Source organism: Heterodontus francisci, chromosome 20 (assembly GCF_036365525.1).
Source record: "Heterodontus francisci isolate sHetFra1 chromosome 20, sHetFra1.hap1, whole genome shotgun sequence".
Taxonomy (NCBI): domain Eukaryota; kingdom Metazoa; phylum Chordata; class Chondrichthyes; order Heterodontiformes; family Heterodontidae; genus Heterodontus; species Heterodontus francisci.
Window position 1 is genome coordinate 87,196,076 of NC_090390.1, and position 17,922 is coordinate 87,213,997.

Sequence of the window (17,922 nt, forward strand, 5' to 3'; positions counted from 1 at the left end):
GTGTCATTGGCAAATTTAGCCACCATACATTCAGTCCCTTCATCCAAGTCATTGATATAAATTGTAAATAGTTGAGGCCCCAGCACCGATCCCTGTGACACTCTACTAGTTACAGCTTGCCAACCCGAAAAAGACCCACTGATCCCTAATTTCTTCCTCGTTAGCTAACGAGTCCTTTATCCATGCCAATGTTACCCCCTACACTATGTGCTCATATCTTGAGTAGTAAGTAACCTTTGATATGGCACCTTATCCTTGCCTTTTAGAAATCTAAGTACACATCTACAGGTTCCCCTTTATCCACATTGCTTGTTACTTTGGGTGGCACAGTGGCGCAGTGGTTAGCACTGCAGCCTCACAGCTCCAGCGACCCGGGTTCAATTCTGGGTACTGCCTGTGAGGAGTTTGCAAGTTCTCCCTGTGACTGCGTGGGTTTTCGTCGGGTGCTCTGGTTTCCTCCCACAGCCAAAGACTTGCAGATTGGTAGGTAAATTGGCCATTGTAAATTGCCCCTAGTATAGGTAGATGGTAGGGGAATATAGGGACAGGTGGGGATGTGGTAGGAATATGGGATTAGTGTAGAATTAGTATAAATGGGTGGTTGATGGTCGGCACAGACTCGGTGGGCCGAAGGGCCTGTTTCAGTGCTGTATCTCTAAATAAATAAACTCTAATAAATTAGAGTCATAGAGAGATACAGCACTGAAACAGGCCCTTCGGCCCACTGAGTCTGTGCCGACCAACAACCACCCATTTATACTAATCCTACATACATCCTAATTAGTTAAACATGATTTCCTTTTCACAAAACCATGTTGACTCTGTCTGATCCCATTATAATTTTCTAAGCATCCTGCTATAACCTCCTTAATGATAGATTCTAGTAATTTCCCTATGACAGATGTTAGGCTAACTGGCCTATAGTTTCCTGCTTTCTGGAATAAAGGTCTTACATTTGCTATTTTCTAATCTGCTGGACCCTTCCAGAATCTAAGGAATTTTGGAAGATTAAAAACAAAGCCTCCTCTATCTCTGCAGCCACTTCTTTCAAGACCCGAGGATTCAGGCCATCTCGTCCTGGGGACTTTTCAGCCTTTAGGTCTAATAATTTTCCCAGCACCTTTTTCCTGATTATGGTGATTAGTTTAAGTTCCTCCCTCCCATCACCTATAGATTTTCAAGTATCCTTGGCGAGTTTTCTAAGTCTTCTACAATGAAAACAGACACAAAATACCTGTTCAACGCTTCAGTCATTTCCTTGTTTTTCACCATCAATTCCCCAGAATCACTCTCTAGAGGACCGACACTAGCTTTAGTTAAATAAAAGCAAAATACTGCAGATGCTGGAAATCTGAAATAAAAACAAGAAATGCTGGAAATACTCAGCAGGTCTGGCAGCACCTGTGGAGAGAGAAGCAGAGTTAACATTTCAGGTCAGTGACCCTTCTTCAGAACTGACAAATATTAGAAATGTAAAAGATTTTAAGCAAGTAAAGCGGGGGGTGGGGCAAGAGATAACAAAAGAGGTGTTGATAGGACAAGATCACAGAGAATAACTGACCAGAAGGTCATGGAACAAAGGCAAACGGTATGTTAATGGTGTGCTGCAAGACAAAGCGTTAGTACAGAGAGGGTGTGAATTGACTGTAAAGCACAAAGCACTCTAAGCACAAACATTAAAAATGTTTTAAAAAGAATAGAAACAGTGGGTAGGCACAGTAGAAACAAACTAAACAAACTTAAAAAAAACTAACATAAGATATCCAAATAAAAAAGAAGAAAAAAAGAAAAAATAACTAAACATAAAAAGGGGGGGGGGGGGCCCGTCATGCTCTGAAATTATTGAATTCAATGTTCAGTCCGGCAGGCTGAAGTGTGCCTAATCGGTAAATGAGATGCTGTTCTTCGAGCTTGTGTTAATGTTCGCTGGATCGCTGCAGCAATCCCAGGACCGAGATGTGAGCATGAGAGCAGGGGGGGAGGCATTGAAATGGTCAGCAACCGGATGTCCTGCTTGCGGACTGAGCAGAAGTGTTCTGCAAAGCGGTCACCCAATCTGCGTTTGGTCTCCCCAGTGTAGAGACCACATTGTGAGCAGCGAATACAGTATACTACATTGAAAGAAGTACAAGTAAATCGCTGCTTCACCTGAAAGGAGTGTTTGGGGCCTTGGATTGTGAGGAGTGAGGAGGTAAATGGGCAGGTATTACACCTCCTGCGATTGCAGGGGAAGGTGCCTTGGGAAGGGGACGAGGTGGTGGGGGTAATGGAGGAGTGGACCAGGGTGTCTCGGAGGGAGTGATCCCTTTGGAATGCTGACAGGGGAAGGGAGGGGAAGATGCGTTTGGTAGTGGCATCACGCTGAATGTGATGGAAGTGGTGGAGGATGATCCTTTAGATCTGGAGGCTGGTGGGGTGGAAAGTGAGGACAAGGGGAACCCTGTCACAGTTCTGGGAGGGAGGGGAAGTGGTTGAGGGTAGAGGTGTGGGAAATGGGCCGGACACGGTTGAGGGGCCCTGTCGACCACAGTGGGGGGGATCCTCGGTTGAGGAAAAAGGAAGCACTGTCGTGGAACGTAGCATCAGCAGAGGAGATGCGTCGGAGATGGAGAAACTGGGAGAATGGAATGGAGTCCTTATAGGAGGCAGGATGTGAAGAAGTGTAGTCGAGGTAGCTGTGGGAGTCGGTGGGCTTATAATGGATATTAGTAGACAACCTATCCCCAGAGATGGAGACAGAGAAGTCAAGGAAGGGAAGGGAAGTGTCGGAGATGGACCATGTAAAGGTGAGAGAAGGGTGGAAATTGGAAGCAAAGTTGATAAGGTTTTCTAGTTCCGGGCGGGAGCAGGAAACGGCACCGATAGTCACCAATGTACCAGAAAAAGAGTTGGGGAAGGGGGTCTGAGTAGGACTGGAACAAGGAATGTTCGACATATCCCACAAAAAGACAGGCATAACTAGGACCCATGCGGGTACCCATAGCAACACCTTTTACTTGAAGGAAGTGAGTGGAGTTGAAGGAGAAGTTGTTCAATGTGAGAACAAGTTTAGCTAGGAGGAGGAAGGTAGTGGTGGATGGGGACTGGTTGGGCCTCCATTCAAGGACGAAGTGGAGAGCCCTCAAACCGTCCTAGTGGGGGATGGAGGTGTAGAGAGATTGGATGTCCATAGTGAAGAGGAGGCGGTTAGGGCCAGGAAACTGGAAATTGTCAAAATGACGTAGGGCATCAGAAGAGTCACAGATGTAGGTGGGAAGAGACTGGACCGGGGAGAAAAGATAGTCAAGATAGGAAGAAATAAGTTCAGTGGGGCAGGAACAGGTTGAAACAATGGGTCTGCTGGGACAGTCCCGTTTGTGGATTATGGGAAGGAGGTAGAAGCAGGCTGTCCAGGATTGCGGGTCGATGAGGTTGGAAGCTGTAGAGGGAAGATGTCCAGAGGAGATGAGGTCAGTGACAGTCCTATGGACTGTAGCTTGATGTTCGGTGGTGGGGTCATGGTCCAAGGGGAAGTAAGAAGAAGTGTCTGAGAGTTGGCGCTGAGCCTCTGCAAGGTAGAGGTCGGTACGCCAGACAACAGCACCACCCTTATCTGCAGGTTTGATGACAATGTCGGGGTTAGACCTGAGAGAAAGGAGTGCGGCAAGTTCAGACGGGGGGCAGAGAAATTGAGATGGCCGATGTCTCGCCAACAGTTTTCGATGAAAAGATCAAGAGTGGGTAAGAGGCCAGAGGGAGGGGTTCAGGTAGAGGGAGACTGCTGGAGGCGTTAGTTACCCTTTTCCTATTTAAATATTTGTAGAAACTCTTACTATATGTTTTTATATTACGAGCTAATTCTTTTCTCATAATCTGTTTTCTCCCTCTTAATTATTTTTTCAACATTCTTTACTGGTTCTTAAAATCTGTCCAATCTTCTGACCTACCACAAATCTCTGTAGATTTGTACAATGTTTATTTTAATTTGATACTATCCTTAACTTCCTTATTTAGCCACGAATGATGCATCTTTCTCAAAAAATCTTTCTTTCTCATTGCTGAGAGTTATTGAAACATGGGAACACCATCACCTGCAAGTTCCCCTCCAAGTCACACACCATGCTGACATGGAATGGTTCCTTCACTGTCACTGGGTCACAAACATGGAACTCCCTCCCTAAAGCACTGTGGGTGTACCTACATCACAGGGACTGCAGCAGTTCAAGAAGGCAACTCACAAACTCATTCACAAAGGCAGTTAGGGATGAGCAATAAATGCTGGCCTTGCCAGCAACACCAACATCCCATGGACAAATAGAAAAACACAGATACCCGGCAGTGAGTTACAGGTTGAAATCTAATCAAGGGGTTTTGGAAGGTTATAAGTAGAACAAGATAGCCGTGAGTGAGTAACAGACTGGAATCTAATTAATGGAATTGAATGGTAACTGGGCCTCATGTTGCCCAAGTGACTGCTCCTCCTGTCTGAGCCATGATGTTGGCTGTTCCCGTGCTGTTTGACTTTGGGGCTCATGGCAGAACTATATCTTCTTCTTGATCGGACATTCAAACGTTTTGACTTCCCAGCTTGGGATCACAGGGAATTGATCCAGACCCCAGGTCACCATTTCCCCCTTTCAATCCTAGGGCATGTTGAGGCTAATTACTGTTCCCCAGAACCATCTACCCCATCACAGACTGCAGAGTCAATTCTGGGATCTTCCTATTCTATATGGATGGCCTAAAGATGGTTTCAGCCAGCTGAGCCACTGGGTTAGTTACTTTCCATCCAGCACTGCTTTGTTCTCTAGTCAGTCACAGCTGTGACTGCATAATTGTACATAATTGGCTGTAATGCATTTTTGGGAGTCCTGAGGTCAAGATAGGCGCTATATTGGTACAGTGGTAACAAAAACAAGGTCCTTAAAACCTACCTTTTTGACCAGCTTTTGGTTATCTGTCCTAATATCTCTTTCTTTGGTTCAGTGTTAAATTGTGTCTGATAACAGCCCTGTGAAGTGCCTCGGGACAGTTTACTACATTTAAGATGCAATATATAGAGTGATAGTGTCATTTATGGCACAAAAGGAGGCCATTTGGGCCATTGCGTCCATGCCAGCTCTCCATGGAGCTATGCAGTCAGTCCGTTCCCTGGCTCAATCCCCCTAGAGGTCCAAGATGAACTTCAATCTCAACAAATTAGTAGCTGACTGTAGATAGTGCATGTTGTGTAATGTAAATGAAAGGATAATAAAGATGATAACATATGTGCTGAAGATATACAGCCTGACATCACTGGTATTACAATAACACTAGTTGTGTTTTCCTCAGTCAGTGCCCTTGCTGTTGCCTCTCAGCCAGCCAGCCGGACTGCTGCCAGTCATGCCGAGTTGTTGTGGTCATTGTAGCTTTAAAGGGCATATTTTTGTTTTAATGGGCTCTACTTCAGCTCTGTCACTGAGGAGACCGAGACACAATAGCTTCTCCTTTACATGGAGAAAACTGATGGGTTTTTGTACCAGAGAGTGGTGAGAGTGTGGAGCTCGTTATTACAGGGAGTGGTTGAAGTGAATAGTATAGATGTATTTAAGGGGAAGCTGGATAAACACATGAGGGAGAAAGGAATAGAAGGATATGTTGATAGGGTGAGATGAAGTAGAGTGGAAGGAGGCCACGTATAGAGCATAAACACTGGCATAGACCAGTTGGTCCGAATGGCCTGTTTCTATGCTGTAAATCCTATGTAATGCTTTTCAATCAGTTTGCATTATTATTGCTCAATACTAAATGAGGCGGGAATAATTTGAACAGAAAATGCTTTGTCCGTGAATTCCCCCTTCTTCTTTAAACAACCCTGGGTGTCTCAGTCCACATGGTGTAAATCAGCTTAAATTCTTTGCTGTTCAGGTTACAGGGGTGAGTTGCGAGGACACTGCACAGCAAGACAGCCTTTGAGGATTCCCCTTTTCTCTCTCTTTTCACCCATGAGTAACCTCTGACATGACTTTTACTCCCAACGACTTTAACAACATCATAAAAAGTAGCAGGGACAATTACAGCCATTTCTGACCCCTCCCACCATCACCACCACCCACCACCCCCCCCCTCCACATTCACTTGCACCCCCCTCCATGAATGGTGGGAGGGGTGGCTTAAAGAGTCCACAGTGCCCGACCTTCTCAATGAGTCGCTACAATCATGTTCAGGACACTCCCATACACCTGTGCCCTGGCACCCCAGCAAACTGGCCTGTCAAGGGCTCTGCAGCTTGGATCCTACAGATGTGAGGTCCCTCACCTCATGCAACTTTCAAAGGCAAATGTGGTGGGGAGAGTGATCACCACTGGACGCTCTGGCTAACAATGGAACACTCTGTCATTACAACATTTTCTTTCTGTCAAAACAAACAGATGGAACCTCATTGCATATCAATCAGGCCTCTTGCACTCTCTTTCTTCACTGCCCGTGCAGGAGAGATGTGACAACCTCTTAACTCAGCCAGAAGCTCAGCATCATTTAAAGGCTCCAGCAATATGCAGGTTTTGTTACACAGGACGGACCAAGGTTATGAGTTGAGATGAGAGTCGGTTTGTAGTTCGTGCCGCTGAGAATGGCACTGGCTACTTTCCAGGGAGAAATGCAGGGATTAGTCGTAGAAGCATATTATAGATAGCACAACACAGGCAGAGTGAGCAACCTTTCCATAAGGTATTAGGAAAAAAAATCATAGTTGCAGTATTCGAGAGTTTTGGCAGACAATGATAGAAACTGAGACACAAAGAGAGGCCATTGACCCATCACAACTATACTTGTATAATAAAAGCAAAATACCGCGGATGCTGAAATCTGAAATAAAAACAGAAAGTGCTGGAAAAGCTCAGCAGGTCTGGCTGCTTGTACTGACTATACTTGTGCTGTGGCTCAATGGGTAGCACTCTTGCCTCTGAATCAGCCTGTTGTGGGTTCAATCCCCACTCCTGGAGCTTAAGCACAAAATCCAGGCTGACGCTCCAATGCAGTACTGAGTGAGTGCTGCACTATCAGAGGTGCTGTCTTTTGGAGGAGACATTGAACTGAGGCCCTGTCTGCTCTCTCAGATGGACATAAAAGATCCATTGATGCTATTTTGAAGAAGAGCAAGGTAGTTCTTCCCAGTGTCCTGGCCAATATTCCATCTCACAGACAACATCACTTAGCCCCCTCCATGGCTCTAGAGCCTCCTCCAACCATCCAAGATCTCTGCGCTTCACCAATTCTGGCCTCTTGTTTCTCTCCGACTTTCATCACCCAACCATTAACAGCCTAAGCCACAAGCTCCAAAATTCCCTCCCTAAACCTCTCTAACTCTCTCATCTCCATTAAGATGCTCCTTAAAACCAATCTCCATACCTCCTTATGTAGCTCAGAGTCAAATTTGTCTGACCTCTCCTGTGAAGTGCCTTGGGACATTTTACAATGTTAACTGCACTAGATGAAAACATCTCATTGTTGTTGCACCCCAAGAAAGAGTCAAACCTTTCAGGAAAAGGAGAAAACTGAAGGTAACCTTTTGGAAGATTAAGACCACCCAGACTGCTCCAACAATGACATGCTTTAAACTGACTCATACTTTGGTGGTGGCCTTGAAGCCAGTGCTCATATCTGACCCGCCCGCCTCGTACCTGTCGCAGTTCATTCTTCTCAGGGATGGTCTTCCTGGGAGGCTGCTCGTTGTTACAGTCATCCCTCTCAGAGGCATTCTGCAAGGAAAAATGGAGACTGATGAGATGAGCACTTGCTCGGTGGTGAGAAGACAACTGGCAAAGCAGCCAAGGGCTGAGGGGATATGAGGAGAAATTATTTTTACGCAATGAGTTGTTGTGATCTGGAATATGCTGCCCGAGAAGGTGTGGAAACAGATTCAATAGTAACTTTGAGAAGGGAATTAGATAAATACTTGAAAAGGAAACATTTGCAGGGGAAAGAACGGTGAGGAATGGAGCTAATTGGATTGCTCTTTCAAAGAGGTAGCACAAACACGATGGGCTGAATGGCCTCCTTCTGTGCTGTAAGATTCTAAGACTAATAGCAGGCAAGCTCTGAGAGTGATGTTGCTCCTACAAATAAATGTAGCACTGTACACACCCAGGTCCCTGGCAGTGTGTCTTTATCAGATTTTGCAAAAATGGTACATCTCGCACATATTTCATATCCATCACATAAGAGTCACAGTCAACTTTCTGTTTCAAACTTCAAAAAAAAAGTATAAAGCAACAAAGGAACTCTCCAGGAATACAAAATACCAGATCCAAAATGTCGGAGGTCTCTTACCTGACCTCTGTATGAGCTCTCCTAGTGTTTACTTAACAGCAATTACATTTTGTTACCTTAAAAGGCTCTTTCAAAGAGCTGACACAGGCACTCCTTATGCGCTGCGTCATTTTATGGAAAGGACACTTAGTACCATTATAAAAAGTTGGGAGACGTGCAAATGTGAAACTGATATGAAAGTTGCCTCGCATCCTAAAGGAAGGGAATATTTATTGCAGTTGGAACACAGGAATAGGAAGAGACCATTCAGCCCCTCAAACCTGTTCTACTATTGAATCAGATCACAGCTGATCTGTATCTTAACTCCAGCTGCCTGCCTTTGTTACACAACCCTTATCGAACAAATATTGTACCCGCATCTCTAGAGAGATAAACTCCCCCTCCCCAGATGCTGTCAGACCGGCTGAGAATTTCCAGCATCTTTTGTTTTCATTTCAGATTTGCAGCATCCACAATATTTTGCTTTTGTAAAAATCTTATCCGCCTCAGTTAAAAGTCTCAGCAGCTTTTTATGGGGAGAGAATTCCAGATCTCCACAACTGTGTGTGTGAAGAAGTGCTTCCTGAGTTCACCCTGAACGGCCTGGCTCAGATTTAAGGTTATGCCCCTTTAATCTAGATTCCCTCCCCAATAATCTATGTAATTTTTTTAGTCAATTTAGTGCTTTTGCGAGCTCACGTTGTGATGATAGAGAAAGCAAGATGAAGAGCCAGGTTCTGGGGAGCAGGACATTACCTATTGGCAGGAATTCAAGGTCAATCAAGAGACAGTGGTTTAAGTGATGGCAAACTTGGTTTTAGCAGCCAATAGACTGTGTTTTTATTCATTCTTAGGATGCGGGCATCACGGGAAAAGATGGCATTGATTGTCTGCCCCTAGTTCCCCTTACTAGGCCACTTGAGAGGGCGGGGTCTGGGTCTGGAGTCACATGTAGGCCAGACTGGGTAAGGACAGCAGGTTTCCTTCCCTAAAGGACATTAACGAACCAGTTGGGTTTTTACGACAATCCCGACAGTTTCGTGAGCCAGCAGTTTATTTTCAGATTTTTAAAACTGAATTCAATTCAGTGGTGAGATTTGATTTCATGTTCTCTGCATTCTTAGTGCACTAAGAGAACCATTCCACGACTGAACCTGTCAGGAGGATAGAATGAACTGAGATGCAAAATTCCACAGATCCACATGCAATAGGAATAAGTTAGACAGTGATAAGTGAGAAATGAAGTCCCAGTAAAGGACCTGGGTGCGAAGTCAGATAAGGAATGGTAAAGGGGCTTGGGATATCCTGTAAATCACTGAGCCTAAACCACCTCTGTAAGCCCTCACATGAGCAAACTGAGATCTAACAAAAGACTGAGCAGAAAAGACAAAACAAATTAGAGATATTAGCAAAGCCTAATAGCTGCTAAATGTAGCAGTTCATAAGGCATAAATCCCAGAAATATTGCTGTGATCCTTTAACTTTTTTTATCTTTGTTCTTTTATGACGATGCAATCTTGCTTACTGATTCCTGCTTCTGATGAAGGGTGTGACATGAGGGCTGATGTTGGGTCGGTGAAAACCCTGCTGTTACAGTGCAAGTTGCACGCATCAGGGTAAAGACTGATTTCAAAAAACAGACAGGATGGACATTTATATTCTGCAATGTTTTGTTAAGAGGGAAAACCAACCGGGAGAAAACAACAACACTGAATTTTACAGCACAGAAACAGGCCATTCAGCCCGACTGGACTATGTCAGCATTTATGCTTTACACGAGCCTCCTCTCACCGCTCTTCATCTAAACCTATTGACATAACCTTTCTCTTTCATATACTTAACTAGCTTCCCCTTAAATGCGTGTTTGCTATGACACCAGTATAGATGCTGAAAATTAGAATTGCTTCCTTTTATTATATTAAAAATCTATCAAAATTAGTCAGCAAGTCCTACAAATGAATAAATCATCCAGCATGGGTTTCTGTGCACATTTGTTTTTTTGGGAGCTGGACAAACTCACTACGAGCAGCAGGATCAGTGTTCAGCCCAGTGACTGGATCTCTCCGTGAGTATCTGACACTCTTGCAGCTGAGCATCTCTGACAAAGCCCTGAGCACCAGGCTCTTTACATCACTGCACCCATTCATCATCCTGAAGTTAATTGGTGTAGGCTTTAAGCAAATTTCATACACATCTCAAAGAAGCCAACGACAGCCACTGCTGACCCCTGTGCCATACGGCGCTATTGATTAACCCGACTTTAATGTAGAATTGGGTGTTGGGTTGGAGTGGGGGTTGGTGGGAGGAGGGAGACTCGAAGATGAAGGGTGCATGAGCTTGGAGTTGAATGGAATAAAAAAATGCACTGGATAATTATCTTCATTAACCTGGCAGGGGATGGGAGGCTGCACTGAAACTGGAAGAGCTGGGAGAGTGGCTGCTCTCCGCCTGTTTCAGAAGGCCAGTAGCATAAGTGGTCCTTTGCTGCCCAACTGCTTCACAGTGACAATATTCAATTTCCATCCAGCAACAACACCTAGTATTTATATCACAGCTTTACTGTAGTAAACCACCCCAACGCACTTGAAAGGAGTGTAATCGGACAAAATCTGACACTGAGCCACATAAAGTGATATTAGGACAGATGACCAAAAACTTGGTCAAGGAGGTAGGTTTTAAGGACTGTCTTAAAAGAAGAAGAGAAAGATGGAGAGGCATTGAGGTTATGGGAGGGAATTCAAGAGTTTGGGGCGCAGGCAGCTGAAGGCATGGCCGCCAATGGTGGAGTAATTAAAATCAGCAATGCACAAGAGGTCAGAACTGGGAGTACAGATATCTTGGAGGATTGTCGGGCTGGAGGAGGTTACAGAGATAGGGAGGGGAGAACCCACGAAGTAATGAGTACAAGGATGAGAATTTTCAAATCAAGGTGTTGCTGGACTGGGAGCCAATATAGATCAGCAAGGACAGGAGTGATGCGTGAACAGTACCATGTGCAAGCTAGGATACGGAACTCAAGTTTGTTTGTGGCTGCAGTGAAAGGCATGGCATGGCGATATTTTGGCATATGCTTCTGCGTGACCAACAAAGAGCTAGGGCACAGATTGCAAACCTTCCTCCAAGTTGCACATGATAGTAGCCATAGGGTCTCAGCCCTGGTGGGAAAGAGGGAGGGGTTAGCCAGAGGTCAGGCACCTCCTCCCTATAAGGACAACAACAGAGGTGGAAGGGGAGTTGCCTGCTCTTGCTCAGCCTCAGTAGATTAAAGAGCAGTGGCGATGGAACAACTGATCCGACTGTCAGCAGTTCTAACCTTCACAGATTCTCAGAAAAAGGGGGCAAGTGGTGGCGTAGTGGCCTACTAGTCACTGGACTAGTAATCCAGAAGCCCAGGCTCTGGGGACATGGGTTCTAATCCCACCATGGCAGATGGTGAAATTCGAATTCAATTAATAAATCTGGAATTAAAAGCCTGTGCAATGATGACCATGAAACGATTGTTGTAAAAACCCATTTGGTTCACTAATCCCTTTTAGGGAAGGAAATCGGCCATCCTTACCCGGTCTGGCCTACATTTGACTCCAGAAAAATGTGGTTGACTCTTAAAATGCCCTCTGAAATGGGCTAGCAATTGGTTAGCAAGTCGATCAGTTGTCAAAGGCAATTAGGGATGGGCAACAAATGCTGGCCTTGCCAGCGACACCCACAAACGAATAAAAAAAAAGAACCTAACTTACTGTCATCTGCACCCAAATTCCTGTCAAAACAACGCCTCAATAGATAGTGATGTAGTTGCTTCACCACAGACCTTTGCAATACCTTGTAACTATTGTAACACATTGCAGATTACATTACTGCAACACCCTGCTCCCCTGAAGCTAAAGAATGGGTCCTTGGCCTAACATAAGTGTCAGCTGTGATTGGGGTGGGGGTGGGGTGTGTGGGAATAGCACTCTTGCCTGAGTCAGATGATCATGGGCTCAAGTCCTACTTTTTTTTAATTCATTCATGGGATGTGGGCGTCGCAGGCCAGGCCAGCATTTATTGCCCATCCCTAATTGCCTTTGAACCGAGTGGCTTGCTAGGCCATTTCGAGGGCATGTAAGAGTCAACCACATTGCTGTGGATCTGGAGTCACATGTAGGCCAGACCAGGTAAGGACAGCAGATTTCCTTCCCTAAAGGACATTAGTGAACCAGATGGGTTTTTACAACAATCGACAATGGTTTCATGGCCATCATTAGACTAGCTTTTTAATTCCAGATTTATTAAATTCAAATTCCACCTTCTGCTGTGGTGGGAGTTGAACCCATGTCCCCAGTGACAATACCAGTACGCTACCGCCTCCCCTAATACTAACTTGATAGACTTGAACACATAATCTAGGCTGACACTCCCAGTTCTGAGGGAGTGCTGCATTGTTGGAGGTGCCATCTTTTTCAGATCTTAAACAAACGCCCCATCTGCACTCCCAGGGGAGATGCAAAAGATCCCACAACACTATTTCCAGGGGTGATCCCCAGTTAACATTTATCCTTCAACCAACATCACCAAAAGCAGAGTCACTTGTCATTTACCTCAACTGCTGTTTGCAGGATATTTGTCTACACAAGTGACTGCACTTCAAAAGTAATTCCCTGGGATGTCCTGAGGATGTGAAAGGTGCTGTATAAATGCAAGTTCTTTCTATCTTTCTCGATCTGTAGTGTGGTTTTCCAGGATCAGGCTTTGTGTAAAACGCTGGAAGCCCTTGAACAGATAGCGTGTGCCTGAGACTCGCCTCCTTCTATAATCAGACAATTTATTTGTCAAGTTGATAAAAAAAACAATGATACAAGTGATGCACTGACTGCCTCAGTCCTAATGGCAGGAAGCCTCCTGCTCACGTTATGAGGAAGGCAGAATGACTATATCCTACTTTCGGCTACCTTACTTCCTACAATATTGCTTCCCCATGGAAATTTGACCCCATCTGACCTCATTGACCACAAGATGTAAGAGTTTCAGATGAATTACCCCAGCTCATGATTTGTTTGAGGATCACATCAATGTAACCTGATGGAAAGGAGGTTTCAAAGGTAACTCATTTTTCCAGTTAGCCGAATGCATCTTCAAACCAAAAAAAAAGCAAAGGGATAAAACACTGGGAAGACCAAAGCCATGAATACTTCCCAGACTCCATCCTCTTCCTTGGCCACTGCCTCAGACTGAACATTTTGTAACCTCAGCATCCCATTCAACTTGAACCCTGTTTCTGACTGTACAGAAATAACTTGCATTTCTATAGCGCCTTTCACTACCTCAGGACATCCCAAAGCACTTTACAGCCAATGGAGTTCTTTTGAAGTGAAACTACTATTGTAATGTAGAAGATGTGGCAGCCAAATTGTGCACAGCAATCTCCCATAAACAGCAGTGTGGTAATGCCCAGATATCTCTCTTAGTGATGTTGATTGAGTAATAAATATTGGCTCCAGGACACTGGGGGAACTCCACTACTCTTCTTCAAAACAGTGGCCACAGGATCCTTTACTTCCACCTCAGCAAGCAGACAGGACATCAGTTTAACATTTCACCTGAAATGCAGCACCGCTGACAGTACAGCATTCATTCAGTACTGCACTGTGAGCATCAGACTGGGTTTGGTCCTCAAGTCGCTGGAGTGGGACTTGAGCCCACCACTTGCTGGATCAGAGACAAGAGCACTACCCACATAGCCACAGCGGACTGCACACAAGCTGATGTTGATTTACATCCATCCAGGGAGCCGTCAAGAGCTAACTAAGAGTACACATTTACAAAAAAGATGCCAGGCAACAGTCACTGTGTACACCTCGACAGGGAAGTGATCTATATAAAGGAACATAGGAAGAAGAGGAGGCCATTCATCCCCTCGAGCCTGTTCCACTATTCAATTAGATCATGGCTGATCTGTATCTTAATTCCATCCACTCTACTTGCTTCCATAACCTTTGGGCGTTGAGCCAAAGAAGGAGGTATTAGGAGGGGTGACCAACCACTTGGTTAAGGAAACTTTCAAAAGAGGGGAGGTGGTGGAGAATCGGAGAGATTGAGGGAGGGAACGTACACAAGTTGAGGTGTGAAAGAGTCTGCAGCTTTGTACGGTAAAGTGGCAACTGAATGGTTTGTTGCCGGGCAGTGAGGAGAGAAGAGGATCAGGAAACAAGGATTCAACTCAGTCTTGTTTAGCACATCCCCATCCATGAACATAAAAATGAAATGTACGCCACTTTCCTGCCCAACCTGCTGCCAGGTTTCTCCTCGCTGTCACAAATTGCAACTTGGCTCCACAGAAGCTTCAATATCAGAAGTTATTGATCCTAAACTGTGGCATTTTTTATTTTTAAGACATAAATTACATTCTGAAACATAAAACGATTCAGGATTGTTTTATAAGATGATAAGAAATAGGAGGAGGAGTAGGCCATACGGTCCCTCGAACCTGCTTCGCCATGAAATAAGACCATAGCTGAGCTTCTGCACCAACTCCACTTTCCCACCATATCCATTGACTCCTTTAGTGTCCTAAAATAACTTTTTTTCTGTTGAAGGTTCTATGTAAACGCAAGTTGTTGTTGTACACAAGTGTCACAGCACTTCAACATTCTTCGAAATGTTCGAGAAACTTTACAAAGTGCAATTTATAATGCCGAAGTGAAGTTGTTATAGACAGTATTCCTCCTCTGGTTAAAGGTCAGCTCCCTCAACATTGGAACAGAAATAGGCCATTCATCCCTTCGAGCCTGTTCCACTACTCAATCAGATCACGGCTCATCTGTGTTAAACTCCAGAAAGCTTACACTGGAAGGATAATGCTGGAGGCAGTCTTTACTCTATTTCACATTTATTGTGCAGAGTAAAAGGATTACAAACATGTCGCTCCTCACTCAAACGCTCCACCAGTCTCAGTAAGTGTCTGCTTATAATTGCTCAAGACTCCAATTAACACCCTCCACCTGCATATAATCAAACAATTGATACACAATTAACAGAATAACAATCTGTACCATTTACTCACTTTTGTACCATATTCCTCGAAAGTCTTACCCAATAAAAAGTCTATTAATCTCAGTCCTAAAAATTTCAATTGACCCCAACATCCACAGTCTTTTGGGGGAGAGTTTTCCTGATTTCCACTACCCTTTGTACGGAGAAGTGCTTCCTGATTTTAGTCCTGAATTGTCTAGCTCTAACTTTGAGATTAAGGCCCCTTGTTTTGGATTCACTGATCAGAGGAAATAATTTCTCTGTATCTACCTGATAGTCCATTGATCACTTTAAACACCGATTAGAATACCCTCAATTGTCTAAACTTAACGGAATACTAGACAGGTTTATGCAATCTGTCTTCATACTTTAACCTTTTAAGCCCCAGTATCTTTCTGGTGAGGTTGCGCTGCACCCCATTCATGGTATCATCCTAAAGTTTCTCAAAGTACAAATCCTGTAAGTTCCCCTCCAAGTCACAACACCATCCTGACTTGGAACTATATTGGTGTTCCTTCACTGTTGCTGGGTCAAAATCCTTGAACTTGCTCCCTAACAGCACTGTGGGTGTACCTACACCACATTGATTGCGGCTCGCCACCACCTTCTCAAGGGCAATTCGGGATAGGCAACAAATGCTTGCTTTGTCAAAAATGCTCACATCCCAAGGACGAATAAAAAAAAAATCTGAGGGCTTGGAGGCAAGTTGTGTGTTGCCCTGAGGGAATGACAGAACACTGAAGCAACGACACAATCAGAGATTAAGAATATTGTACAGCAGAAACAATTACCACCCCTCAGGAACAGCTGGATTCAATAGATTGCGTGCTGCTGGTTCAAACGTTCGTGGGTTCAAGCCCTGCACCAGGGTTTGAGTGTGTAATCTAGTCTGATACTCCCAGTGCAGTACTGAGGAAGCTCAGCACTGTCGGAGGTGTCATCCTTTAGATGAGATGACTGAGGCCCTGTTAGCTTGTTCAGTGGGATGTTAAATTTCAAGAGACTTAAGACTAATATCCTGTAGAAGAGATTTAAGATTTTTTGCTTTAAACATGTTTAATATTTTGGATACTGTTTTGGACAAAATTATAGCTTAACCTAAAAATGGAGTTCAAGGAATTTCTGCAGAGCCTTTCTCAACCTCAGGATGTCCCAAAGCACGTTACAGCCGATGAAGTAATTCTGAAGTGTACTCACTGTTGTAATGTAGGACATGCAGCAGTCAATCCATCGCAGCAAACTCCAATAAATAGCAATTTGAGAATTACAAAATAATCTGTTTTTTAAAAGATGTTGGTTGAAGGATAAACATTGGCCAGGACATTGGGGAGATCTCCCTGCTCTTCTTTAAAATAGCACCATGTGATCGCTGAGAGAGCAGATAGGGCTTTGATTAAATATGTCATCCAAAGGATGGCAACTCTGACAGTGCGGCGCTCCCTCGGTACTGACGCTCTGACAGTGCGGCACTCCCTCGGTACTGACCCTCCGACAGTGCGGCGCTCCCTCGGTACTGACCCTCTGACAGTGCGGCGCTCCCTCGGTACTGACCCTCCGACAGTGCGGCAGTCCCTCGGTACTGACCCTCCGACAGTGCGGCAGTCCCTCGGTACTGACCCTCCGACAGTGCGGCGCTCCCTCGGTACTGACCTTCCAACAGTGCGGCGCTCCCTCGGTACTGACCCTCCGACAGTGCGGCGCACCCTCAGTACTGACCTTCTGACAGTGCAGCACTCAGCAGGGCTTTGTTAGGGGGAGATCGTGTCTAACTAACTTGATTGAATTTTTCGAGGCGGTGACTAGATGTGTAGACGAGGTAAAGCAGTTGATGTAGTCTACATGGACTTCAGTAAGGCTTTTGATAAGGTCTCGCATGGTAGATTGGTTAAGAAGGTAAGAGCCCATGGGATCCAGGTTAATTTGGCAAATTGGATCAAAAATTGGCTTTGTGGAAGGAGGCAGAGGATAGGATGATGGTCGAGGGTTGTTTTTACGAACGGAGACCTGTGACCAGTGGGGTACCGCAGGGATCAGTGCTGGGACCCTTGCTGTTTGTAGTGTTCATTAAAATGATTTAGATGTGAATATAGGAGGTATGATCAGTAAGTTTGCAGATGACATGAAAATTGGTGTCGTAAATAGTGAGGAGGAAAGCCTTAGATTACAGGACAATATAGATGGGCTGGTAAGATGGGTGGAGCAGTGGCAGATGGAATTTAATCCTGAGAAGTGTGAGGTGATGCAGTTTGGGAGAATTAACAATGCAAGGGAATGTACAATGGATGTTAGGACCCTAGGGAGTAGAGAGGGTCAGACGGACCTTGTGGTGCTTGTCCATAAATCACTGAAGGCAGCAGCACAGGTTGATAAGGTGGGTAGGAAGGCATATGGGATACTTGCCTTTATTAGCTGAGGCATAGAATATAAGAGCAGGGAGGTTATGTTAGAGCTGCATAAAACGCTAGTTAGGCCACAACTGGAGTACTGTGTACAGTTCTGGTTGCCACACTGTAGGAAGGATGTGATTGCACTGGAGAGGGTGCAGAGGTGATTCACCAGGATGTTGCCTGGGCTGGAGCAGTTCAGTTATGAAGAGAGACTCGATAGGCTGGGGTTGTTTTCCTTGGAGCGGAGAAGGCTGAGGGG

At 44.9% G+C, this 17,922-nt stretch overlaps 1 protein-coding gene across 1 annotated transcript in view; it reads right to left on the reverse strand.

Annotated features, from left to right (window-relative positions):
• Window positions 1-17,922, reverse strand: part of LOC137380812 (F-box/WD repeat-containing protein 1A-like) — a 224,887-nt gene that overhangs the window by 122,627 nt on the left and 84,338 nt on the right. Inside the window, exon 3 of the mRNA XM_068053192.1 lies at window positions 7,626-7,718. Coding sequence (XP_067909293.1) covers window positions 7,626-7,718 — 93 coding nt within the window. The remainder of the gene's footprint in view (window positions 1-7,625; window positions 7,719-17,922) is intronic.